Raw genomic sequence first — 12,173 nt, 5'->3', positions numbered from 1 at the left:
TGAAACTCATTGTATGAAATGTATGGAACCATACATTTCACTCATTGTTCAGTTATTAACCCCAGTGCCCACATATCTAGAATCAGAGGGGAAAGAGGCCTGCCTTCTAGGAAGACTTTATCTCCAGCAGCAATATGATTAAAAATTAAAAGCCCTGATAAGTTGATCACAGCTCTCTACCAGATCACCTTTGACTCCAAATGCACCAAAGTTCTCTATATGCATTCAACTATATTTTAGAGAGCCCTCTACAACTTCATTTAATTTAAATGCTCATAATAATAATGATGATGATGATGCCTTCCTAAAAAGGCAAAAGCCCCTGAGAAAATCAACCAAGTAGAGGGATGGATGGAACTGTTTTGGACAGGCAGTAGATTTTAACTGAAACATTCAGTAGGTGTTCACAGAATGTCTTTAATTTCCAAAATAATTGCAAACTGGGGTTTAAGTCTGTCTCAGAATACTTGTAAGTGTCACCCTGATCCTAAACATATGAGGCTGGCTGTGGTCAGCAAGTGGTGACAGAAAGGAACTCTGTACATATTAGAAACAATTCTCTTTTTTACTTCTCTTTCTAACTTCATTCTTTCCAAGAACTAAACACTGGAATTGAAAACAGACTCCGGAGCTACTCTACCTCAAATTATACCTCATTCCTGGGGAGTTATTTTCTTTCAACATGGGATGTCACACTGTACAGAGTTGACAGCCTCTGCCTTCACTACTCACCCAGCTCATAGTACCTAGACAGACAACTAGCCACTGTGGAATAACAAGAATTGCTGCTATACAAGGAATCTTCAAAATGTGTAATCCTCCAGAGCAAATGCAAGAAAAGCCAGTAACTGGTTACTTTATTGGGAGGATGCATTACATTACATTACATTACATTACATTACATTACATTATCTAAAAAAAACCCTCATTTCAACAAAAAGGCACACAGTGAGATTGTTCTGTTGTCCTGAGTTCATTAGCCAGTGCACTGTATTATTTTAGCACTCCTTGCTCCTTTGCAATCTAAAAGTGAAACTCTGTCCTTGCCTCTAAGAATTGACAGTCAGGATACAAATGCTCATTTCTGCAGGGCAGGTGATCTGTCACTTGGAATCAATGATTCTCCTTGACAATTCAAACTCCACATCACATGAACCAAATCAGAAATGAAATAAAGTATGCATTTTAGGAAATGGGTGGTTTCCTCAGCTCTTATATTAAAGTCATCCTTAAGGACACTGGAGGATTCACCATATATACTGTGGAAATCTCCATGTGTCTCACCTGCAAGGTAGCTTAGAAAACAATTGAAAAACCTGTCGCAATCATAACTCGGATTTACTGGAGGAACACTCAATCAATGCAGCAGAGAAGGAGTTAAAGATGTGCCTGAGGGCTGAAATGACAGACTAATAAAGATAAGACAGGAAGAGGAAGGAAGGACCCCAGTGAGTGCAACAGTGACCTATCTGAAACAGACATTCTGGCCCGCAGGCTTGCAGACTGACTGTGCAACCAGGGTAAATCAAAAAAGGGTGAAGAAGCAAAATCCTCTTGGTGCGAAAAGATTTCTCTCCACTGAAGTTTCCAGAGCATCCCGCCACACAAAGGTCTCACAAGCCAGGCCCCTATCTTCTGAACAGCCTGGCTAACGTTTCCAGTCCAAGGGCCTCGCCATCCCACTGCAAACCTTCTGGGGACCACTTGCCCAAGTTGGTGTGGCTGAAGTGTAAAGTGCACATGACTGAGGCCAGCTTGAAAATCTTATTAATGCATATGATTAACTGGAATTAATGTTTAAAACATTAGTTGAAATTAAGTCATTGCCCTGGTATGGTTTGTTACAGTCACCAAAAACTAATACTGCTTGACTTTAATGGTCTGTAGCAATTATTATTCTCCCCCACAGCACCACCTTTAAACATTAATGAATTAATTGTCATTGCTCCCCCTGCCTGGGGCATAAGCAGAAGGGTGGAATGGCAACCACTTCAGTACAATTGATAGTCTACAATTCCCTTTATAAAGCACCATCTGTAGGGGCCCTGTTCTACTACCTCTGAACTGAAATTCTCCTCTTTCTCTGAACATCAGCCTTTGGGTTTGAAGCTTAAAAGCCTCTCCATGAGGTGACAACACCTCCCCCACTTCACTGTGTTGCAGCTCTCCCTCTCACTGGTGACCATTGTTCAAATTTCCTCCCCATCATGGTCCTGGGCTGAGAGTCATGAGGAGGAAAACGGCACCTTCCTCACTAATGCACCATTGAGAACCTCTGCATAACACTGTCCTCAGTGATGCTCATAGCAGTGATATCATCCAAGCACTTACAGAAATCTCCAAGCGCTCCAGAAGTGTTTGTTGCAGCAGAAAGCAGCACCAGCTCAATGCAGAGACCCTAGAAAACTGTAGGGCCCTTTGTAATCCCTACAAAGCCCAGCCACTGACAGTTACATGCCCTGTATTGCTCTCATCATGCCTTTAATTTTTGTTACCGCCACTGAAAGCAAAATGTCTTGGGAGGCCTTAGGGGCCATATCTGGACCAGGGACTGCAAGTATGTCACCACTATGACAAACCATAGTTTACAGCTAGAATGAGTCTTGGGCTCATACACTCTCCCCCTTCTCCTTTCATGTGGAGAGCAGGAGGCCCCTGGCAGCATTTACAGTGGAACCTTGGTTCTCAAACTTAATTCATTTCGGAAGTCCATTCAATTCCCAAAACGTTTGAAAACCAAGGAGCAGCTTCCGATTGGTGCAGGCACCCCAGAAACAATAGCTGACAGCCACATTGGACGTTCAGCTTCCAAAAAAAGTTCAAAAAACGGAACATTTACTTTTGGGTTTTCAGTGTTCGGGAGCTGATTTCTTCGTCAACTAAAGGGTTCAAGAACCAAGGTTCCACTGTACTTTCATTTTCAATGAATTTTGGCTCATCATTGCATGTGAACAAGGGATTCTGGTTCATAACAAACTCTGAACAGTTTCAAAGCAAGCTAACTTCAAACCATGAATTGTGAAGCTGGCTTGCTAAACTAACCAGAGTTTGTTATAAACCATGACTCTTGGTTCACAGGGAACAGTGCACCAAGATTAACTGAAACTAAAGCCACACTGCTGAAAGCTTTCCTCTCAACCATGTAGCAAGTAAAAAGAGTTGGTGCTAGGAGTAAGGTTATGTGACGTGTGAGCCCAAGGCTTGCCCAAGTTCGTTCCAGCTCATGCAAGTCATGAGAAACAATGGCACAACTTGACTAGCTAACCTGTTCTCTGTATCAGATTTAAGGAAGTTTTATGATGCTATTCTAAGCACACGTAGTAGTTCATTGGAAAGTAATGGGACTTGCTTCCATAAAGGGTCAAGATGCTTGATTAACATGGAGAGTAGGCTAAGGTCTGTCTTCTTTTGCTCCACTAAATGCCTGTCTTTTACAACTTCATGCCTAAATGCCTTTCTTTTACAACTTCAAAAGGGAGAAAATTCCACCACGTTTCCAAGACAGTTTCTTACACTGTGGAATTTCTCTTTCAGCCAGGCAGGTCTTCCTGAAGATTAGCCAAAATACTTTTAAACCATTACTTCTTATACTATCACAGACGGAACAATTCACAGAAGTGAACAGAATGAACAATTATTTGTTCTCTTTCTCCCCCAATGAAGCCTGTTAACTTTTTTCCACACCTCCAAGCCTTTTCTCGGATCTTGTTCCATAGCTAAACATACCAAGGTCCTTCAAGCAGCTGAAGAAGGAGGAGAGGACAGAGGGTGAAGAAAGAGCTGTGAATGGAGGGAGACACCTTCCCCCCCTCCTCTGGACCCTCTGGGAAACACAACAAACCTACTGCACCTGGAACTGGGTATGGAGAGTGCAGCTGAATGAGACATAGCTGAGGAAGTATTGCATCCACCTTGATACCTGCCCATAAAAAGCAAGTGCAGAGTGAGAAACTAGGGTGATAGTCATGGTTTCCAGGAACTTTTCTCATTGTGAGACTTTTGCGGGTGAGCTGAGCGTTTGTCTGGACCCTGGGTGAGAACCCAGGGGGCTGAGAAGGAATGTCTGAAGGAAAATGAATTGATACTGATTGAGATATATCAGTAACTTTGTTTTAATGTGATGTTTTAACATGTAACTGTGCATTTGTAATATTTTGTTTAAGATGTCTGTTGTTGCTTCAGTTTTCTGTACGTCACTTGGAGATACTTTTAATATATTAAGCGGTATGGAAAGTAAATAAACAATCAAAATAAGCAATCAACTTTCCCCAGTATGACCTGCCTTTCATATTCTCTCTTACCCATGTGGCTCTCTTAAATCATTTTCCACATTTTTGAACAGTGTTGCCCAGAACAAAGCCCCATGTACAAATTACCACAGTACTAAACAAGGTGGTGTTATTTTTTACTACCTGAGTCTTGGATTGGATGCTTTTAAATGGTACAGGTCTTTTTGTATGTAGCATTGTTATGAAGAAAGGGATGGAGGGAGAAACGAGAGGATCCACAATACAGAGTTGCAAAGGCAGTCTTGGTAACTTACCTCAGACATGTTGACACGCCCTTCCAGAAAGGAACAGTCAGCGGCATTGTGGGTACAAATATGACGATATTTACACCAATGGCAAGGGAAGAATCCATTCACACAGGACAGGCAACTGCAAGAAAAAGAGGTCAAATCAGCATAACTATTTCTGGAAGTATCCCGTGTAACAATTCAATACTTCGTTGCTGTTGCTGCTTAAGATACAGGATCCCCAAAGTTCCATGTACAATAAATATTGAGATCATTTATCCCCAGGTCCAGTGCAATGTTTCATGAGCAAGACGGAGGCAGGGACAGCTTAACAGTACATGGGAACACTAGACAAAGATGAGAAATGAAAAGTTTGCATTGTCCAACACAGTTGGAGAGAAGGTTTTACAAAGCTGAAGAGTGGATTTGCAAATATTTGGATATGGACATACCGTACCATAAGCATTATGAAGCCCAGAATCATACAGCACCCAACTGTATTTGGTTTTTTTCAGCAAAACGTTTAGGATGAGCCACAATGTGGAGCCAGGAGGGTGCAGGGTAGACTAGAATCTTGTGGGACTAGAACTCCCAGATCCACCAACTGGAGCCAGGTACAAAGCATGCACACTTAGGACTAGAGAAGCCCGAGCCCAGAAATTTGTTCCGAGTACCATAAACAAACACACTTCCTACACACAAATTGTTACTATTGTTAAACAATGGTGAGTCAGAAACCTTCAAATCACACGGAATTCTACCAGAAGAGCCTGTACTACCTTCTGCTCACCCCTGCCTTAGAGTCACAGTGAGGAACTGAGAGAAATGTCAAAGATTTGAATGTCCCCTACTGGGTCATCCATGTCATACCCTGCAGCACTGTCTCCTCAGCACCATGCAGCTGAGGTCACTATTGAATCAAAGATGAGAGCATCCCTAGGACTGCGACACCGCCTCCTACGCCTGCATAAACAGAACGTTACAAACGTCACAGCTTAATGCTCTCATTCCTTAATCCCTGTGCCAACCGCCTTCTCCTCCTCCCACATTAGGCCCCATAATGCATTCCATGTGGTCAAGTGTGCACCCCCTGTGACCTCTCCTCCTAACTTGGCAACGCCAGGATCCTTTCCCCGCCATCCATTTGCATGTGGGTTGAATCGCAGACTTTGTGAGCTTTATTTTTGGATTCATGAAAGGCAATTTTAATGAACAGAAGGAAAAACAAAAGTCCTCCATTGCGGGAAGCAAAATCCTTGAGTCTTAAAGTCGAGTAATTCATAGGAAATTTATACAGCGAGCAAACGCTTGAGTCAGATTAACATTTTGGGACTGTAAATGTCTTTCATATGCTTATGCAGCCACATACTGCAACTCCCTTCTTTTACTTCCTCTCCTACCCACTCACACTGTTTGTGTGCGTATCATGTTCCTCCCTTCCCTATGGTCACAATTTTGATCCATGCATTTTCCTGGTGTTCTGATACATACAGTCTTCTCCTTCAATGTCTTGTTTATCTCCCATTTTCTCTAGTTTCTGACCTTGAACATCATTTCCTCAGTTCTTAAGGTCCTGCTCAGCAAATACTAAGAAGGGCCACGTTTTGAACTGTGCAGCATTTGAAGCACCAGCATCATTGGCTATGTCAGCTGAGACACAAGTTAGCAGCAATCTAACCAACCCCCTTTTCTCCAACATGGAACAGCAAGGCAACTTTTGGCAAAGTCTTCTCCTTAGGGGCTCCAGCTGTTCACACTGGAGAAGTTGGATTCAGGAGCTATTCCATTTTCTGTTGTATAGAGACAAACAGAGATTTCACTACTTAGCTATTAAGGCAAAAATAGTCTTCTTCCTGATTGTGGTGGGAGAAGATTTTGCAGCTAAGCCCAAAACAACCTCGTCTCTCCCTCTCTCACACAAAAACAAGAGAGACAGACAGACAGACAGACAGACTCTCCCTCCCTTATTGGGGCATTCTCCTTCCTCTTTCAATAAGCCTTCTAAGTGAAGATTTTTATCTGTATTTTGCTCTGTATTGGATATGAAATAGTTTTTTATATATGCAATTGTTTTAACTGCTCCAATACATGCAATTTGTTTCATACATGCTTCTACTGCACTGTGAAATTGCTTCAAGATACTTAATAAGAAGCGATTCATAAATGAAATGAAATAACAGCAACAACAAATGTGATTACAATTGTGTGAAGGGGGGGGTAGTTAAGGCCACACTAGCTGTCCCTGTCCCTTTGCTGTATCGTCATCACATAGTCTCACCGCCTTCCACAATACGTAGTGGGGGAACTTTATTACCTCACTGCTCATCCCTAACTCTAGACCACTCATGAACAAGTGATAGAGCACAGCTCACAATACCAACCCTTGGAAGGCTTCACTTCTAATACCCCCTCCACTGAGAGACATCTTCCTGTTTACTCCTACTCTTCCTGTTCCTTAACCAGTTACTGTCCATTAAGAGGACCCCTCCTCTTCTCCCATGACTGCTAAGCTTAGCAAGGAGCCTTTGGTGAGGGGCTTTATCACAAGCTTTTGGAAAGTCTAACTATGCAGTCTTGACCGGATCACCTCTATCTGTATGCTTGCTGAAACTCTCCCAAATAACTCTTAAAGGTCAGTGTGGCAGGACTTACCCTTGAAGAAGTCATGCTGGATTTGTTTCAGTAAGACCTGTTCTTCTATATACTTGTTAATTCTATCATTCCATCAGTTTTTGTGGAACAGATGCTAAGCTAATTGGCCTGCAGCTTCCAGGATCCCTTTCGCGCTGTGGACACTGTTCCCAGTCGGTTCGACAACAGTTGCAGGTCCTGGACCCCATTTAAAATTAAATCCAAGGTCACCAGCCTCCCTCTGATTGCTTCCATGACCCACTGTTCTAGGGCACAGTCACTCAGGATAGCTAGACAGGTTTCCTCTTTGTTATAACAACAAAATAATAACTAGGAGACTGCTTCTCCTGACTGCAACTCAGCCCACAGCTAATGTGCTCAGTCCACTTTATGTAGCTTTGCGGTGGTGAAATCAGTATGAGTTGAATTGCCAATTGTGCATGTAGCAAGCACAGCTCTGATCAAACATGCACACCACACTTGCTTGTGTCACCAACCTGGTTGTGCGAAGCCTAGAAAAGCAGGTATGTGATACTCTTGTAGCACCAATAAAAAGCAGCAGCACACTTTTCCCGGATCTACTTCTGGGACCTCAGTGACCCAATAACTTCTTGCTCTAGAGTTTCATGCTCTATTAACTCCTCATGGCAACTTCTCATAGCCTAACACAGATAAAGAATTAATAGGCTGCTTGCTGGAAATCATTTCCATGTTTCATTCACATCTTCACTTCAAAAAAAAAAAAAAAAAAAAAAAAGCCATTTTAGTGGTACACACAAATAAATGTATTGAGACACTCCTAATGCAATCCATGTATATGAAACGGATATGCTTATCACCAGAGAAAAATATCAGAATAACTGGACTATTTGAGGACAGACCATAGCACAAAGGAAGAGCACATACTTAAAATGCAGAAAGAGCCCAAAGATTTTAGGTGATGGGAATGACCTCTGGAGAGCTGGAGTACAGTATGTTGGGCTAGATGGTGAACACGTCTGTCTTGGTACGAGGCAACTCCTTGCATTTCTATTATCAACTCAAGTTGCATCATTTTGAATAAAGACTGTCATTGCCTGGTTTAGCAGGCAAGTCAAAAAGAGTAAACATGGAAAAAGAGTGAACCATCCAACTCTGGGGCAAGAGATGAACAGTAATTAGAAAAGGCTGGATCTATGTCTCACATATACTTTATTTATTTTGGTTAATCCATACCCCTCCTTTCCATTCAGAACTACCCAAGAACCTAGTGCTTTCTCCCAGTGTTAAACCCAATGCATAGTCCCTCGATTAAGCATCAGACCAGTAGGGAAATCTGAAGCAGCCAGAAAACAAGCTTCATGTCACCCATGAGAACAGAAATCTATGGTGAGGATCAGGCAAGGATAACAGAGACAAAACTTTAAAGTTAAGTTTCAACTGGCAGTGTCCTGAACAATGAAAAATACCTATGGGGTACCTAGCATTATGCCATATCATATCAAAGCTACTGATCTTAATGCCAAGATTCTGTTAGTATCACTGGAATTCTCACATTCTTTGCAGGGAAAGAGGTGGCTACTTGTTCACCTAAAATATGAATAACATATTCATCACACATTCAACTCTGCATGCTACTGCCTCACGGAAGGATTAACATGCAACTTTAATACTATATCTGGAGATCTCCACAAGAACTGGCAACAATCCTTGGAATCATTCAATTTATCTTGGTGTTGAGGGGGGAAAAAGATAATCATAAACTGCTTTGGTGGGCATGCTACTTTAGAAACACTATATAATAAACAGGGTTATATCCAGCCAAGTTTTACTCAGAGCAAACCCATTTAAATTAATGAAGCTAAGTTAGTCATGTCTATTAACATCAATGGGTAGGGCTAGCATGGACTACAATCCATAATAAAGAAATAATTGTACCCATGTGGTTGGGCTTAATGCAATCGTGGTCCTCATGTGGTTGAGAGGGTAATCATATGAAAATGCATCACCCAGCACCAAAATGATCTCAACCCTGTCATACCCTTTAGTCAACAAGACTGAATAATTCTAGGTGAAAAACAGGATATATCCTACTGATAAGAAGAAAGATGCAGTCAACTCTTTCATATACAGAGGTAATTAGACTTCAGAGCTATATTCCCATCTTTGAAATGATGAAGAGAAGCTCTTTCTGTTGGGGCTCTCTCATTAAGCAGACAGTAGTCCTATGCAGGTACCACTGCTGCACCAATTAATATTTGTCATTTGTTCTGAAAGTTTATCATTATATTTTAAAATAAATGTAAAAACAAACAAACTTGGAGCACAGCATGCCTCTGCTCAAAGGAAAACCAACTTTGAGCTCAGTTAATCTCCTCAAAGGGATCCAGTGAGATCCAGCGCACAATAAGAAGGCAGGCTCTTCAGTTTTCTGTTATGAGACTAACTTGTTTCAGCCAAGGCTTTACAGCCTGTTCGAGGGGTTTATCCCCTATATCCATATGTCATTGCTGTCTGTTTATGTTTCAGTGGCAGGTTGTTTTGCAGCATGATACCATCTGCTCCAAGACTCTCTCTTCCTCGGGTGAGCACAGTTTACTCTCATTACTTGCGGGCTAAACATTGTTCTTGATGGCGGAAACAGGAAATGCCCTTTCCCACAATACACTAAACGCTAGAGGAGAAAATGCACCCCCGTTCAAACTTGGTTTGTCAAAATAGGCTGAAACCCATGCTTGCTTGAAACGACAATAAACACATAAGTGCAGGTACAATCCGCAGATCATTCAACACTGGTTTCCATAAGGATTTCATCACTTGTGTCTCTGACAGGCAAGCAAGGCCAGAATCTGAATGAACCTTACAGTTACAGTAACAAGGTGCAAATTAATGAGCAGCAAAAGCTGGGGAGGGTACCACACTGGCTAATCTCATCCCTTGATGCTGCTGCCTGGTAAAGCAACACACTCACTGAAATAGACATGTTCAAAGAATGTGGGAAGGAGTTCTCCACACATACCAATGCATGTGCTGGGTGCTCCTCCATGCTTAGAGGGGCCCTAATGTGGCCAGGGTACCTTCTCACACAGATAACTCTTTAAATATACCCAGAACATATGGGCATTGATTGGGGAAGCATGGCTGTATAACCCCCTTTGTGTCTTTTTCAATGCATGGCAGGGCCTTATAAACCACCCATTATGAACTCCGGAGCAGAGCTATCCAGATGGAGGACTTGTGCCAGCACATCTTCTGCTGAGCTGGGATGAAGGACTTCAGTCAGCACAGCCTCAACTAAGCTGAGACTCAGACAGACATTTGTCCATTATAAACAAGGGTAAGAAAAGCCTTCTGGATCAGGCCAATGGAATCCTATTCTCAGAGTGGCCACCCAAGATGCCTGTGGGAAACTCTCAAGAAATACCCAAACACAAGAACACTCCCCACCTCCACCCTACAGCCTCCTGGAACTAGTATGCCCCCCAACCATAGAGAGAGAGTATAGTCATCATGGCCAGAAGCTGTGTACTCTGTTAACAGTAGCCAGTAACCCAGCTGATCCTGACAAATCTTGGGTTTGGATTGCTCCCTAAGAATCCCAAGCTAAACAAAGGGCTCGTGAGGTTTTATTGGCCAGACAAATCTAAACTGAAGCAGGGTTTTGCACCTCAGTCACAAAATGGTACTCGAGGTCATGATTGAATTGTTTGTTTGGATTGTGAGCTGCATAGACAAGCTGTTTTAATTTCCACTTTTAATTGACTATTATATCTCAGATGCTCTATAAACAACAACAATGACAGCAGCACCTTTAGAGCTTTGGGGCCTATATTTTGAATCAATTAGGGCCACTTTTGTTTCTTTCCATTCTGCCATCATTAAACAGGTTTCATAGCATTGGAAATTGCCCTCCACGGATCCGGAATGTTGCAAATTAATGATTCTTCATCCTCGCACCAACCCAAGGACAGGTTAATGTAATTTGGCACTGTTCCAAACATGAGTGGTTTCTTTGGAGCAGCGCTGTAGAAATAGTCCAAACTCCCAAAGCTTCATGGGATTTTTTTGGGAAAGCGGAGGATATGATGCCATCTAGTGGGAATGAGTGTTAACAAATAAAGGGAAAGACGCATCATTTACAAAATTATGATGTTGCAAACATAGCTTCCATGGGCATTCTGGGAGAAACAGATAAAAAGAAGTAGCAGTTAAAAGGTTCAAATTATGTATCTTTCATGAAAAAGAACTTAAACTAGCAGGATCTCCTCTCAAAATACCATTCCTGTTCATTACAGGTTCAAGATCTTCAGAAGCTAACTATTCCTACAACTGTGAGGAGAGGGCCACTTAAGGAAGAAGCAGTAGACTGGTAACTTCTGTAGGTGCTGTGGGATGTTTGCTCCTTAAAAGTCCTGCCGTGGACTCTGCCTCTTTGGAGCTGGGTGTTTGTTTGTTTTTTGCAGAAGGAATTACTGCACACTGGTAGTTACAACGTGCTCTGGTTTGCAAAAGCTTTTTTGACCCACTAACCTCAATTACACAGTTGGGACACGGACACAGAGTATCCTGTCATACTGCAACTGCTTTGTTCGGTCTACTTTACTTCCCAGCACAGTTTTGGCTTCCTCTGCCATCTAGGTGATTCCTGAATTGCTCTAGAGTCCCTCACAAAATCATTCCATCTGCTTTATGGCTCTAAACTATATGTGGAGTCTAGAAAACTGCTTCTTGGGCACCTGATCCTATACATGTTTCTTTCTTCACATTCTCCTGTCCTCCCTTTTGCTGCTCATTAATTTGCATCTCATTTCAGTGCCTGTTAGAAATGGCCCCCATCAATTTTCATTTGTCTACCAAATGCAAAGAGCACATCTCCATGGTATCATTCAGGTTCCAAGTATCACATTGCAACTGAGAACACAAGAAGAGTCCAACCTTTTTCTCCAAGGCTTACTTGCATAGACAGTAAGGAAAATGGCTGTGGAGGCCGTAGTCATCTGACAATTGCCCCATGCAACAATATGGGTGAGCATGTAGACTGACTCAA

At 42.2% G+C, this 12,173-nt stretch overlaps 1 protein-coding gene across 4 annotated transcripts in view; it reads right to left on the bottom strand.

The window, feature by feature from the left end:
- Positions 1 to 12,173, bottom strand: part of PLXNA1 (plexin A1) — a 293,792-nt gene that overhangs the window by 103,705 nt on the left and 177,914 nt on the right. For all 4 annotated transcript variants that reach the window (XM_028719206.2, XM_028719204.2, XM_028719207.2 and 1 more), the window contains exon 9: positions 4,544 to 4,658. In XM_028719206.2, coding sequence (XP_028575039.2) covers positions 4,544 to 4,658 — 115 coding nt within the window. The remainder of the gene's footprint in view (positions 1 to 4,543; positions 4,659 to 12,173) is intronic.

The sequence above is a fragment of the Podarcis muralis genome, chromosome 2 (assembly GCF_964188315.1).
Source record: "Podarcis muralis chromosome 2, rPodMur119.hap1.1, whole genome shotgun sequence".
NCBI classification, from domain to species: domain Eukaryota; kingdom Metazoa; phylum Chordata; class Lepidosauria; order Squamata; family Lacertidae; genus Podarcis; species Podarcis muralis.
The sequence above is the reverse complement of the archived record's forward strand: the minus strand, read 5'-3'. Positions and strand labels throughout refer to the sequence as shown.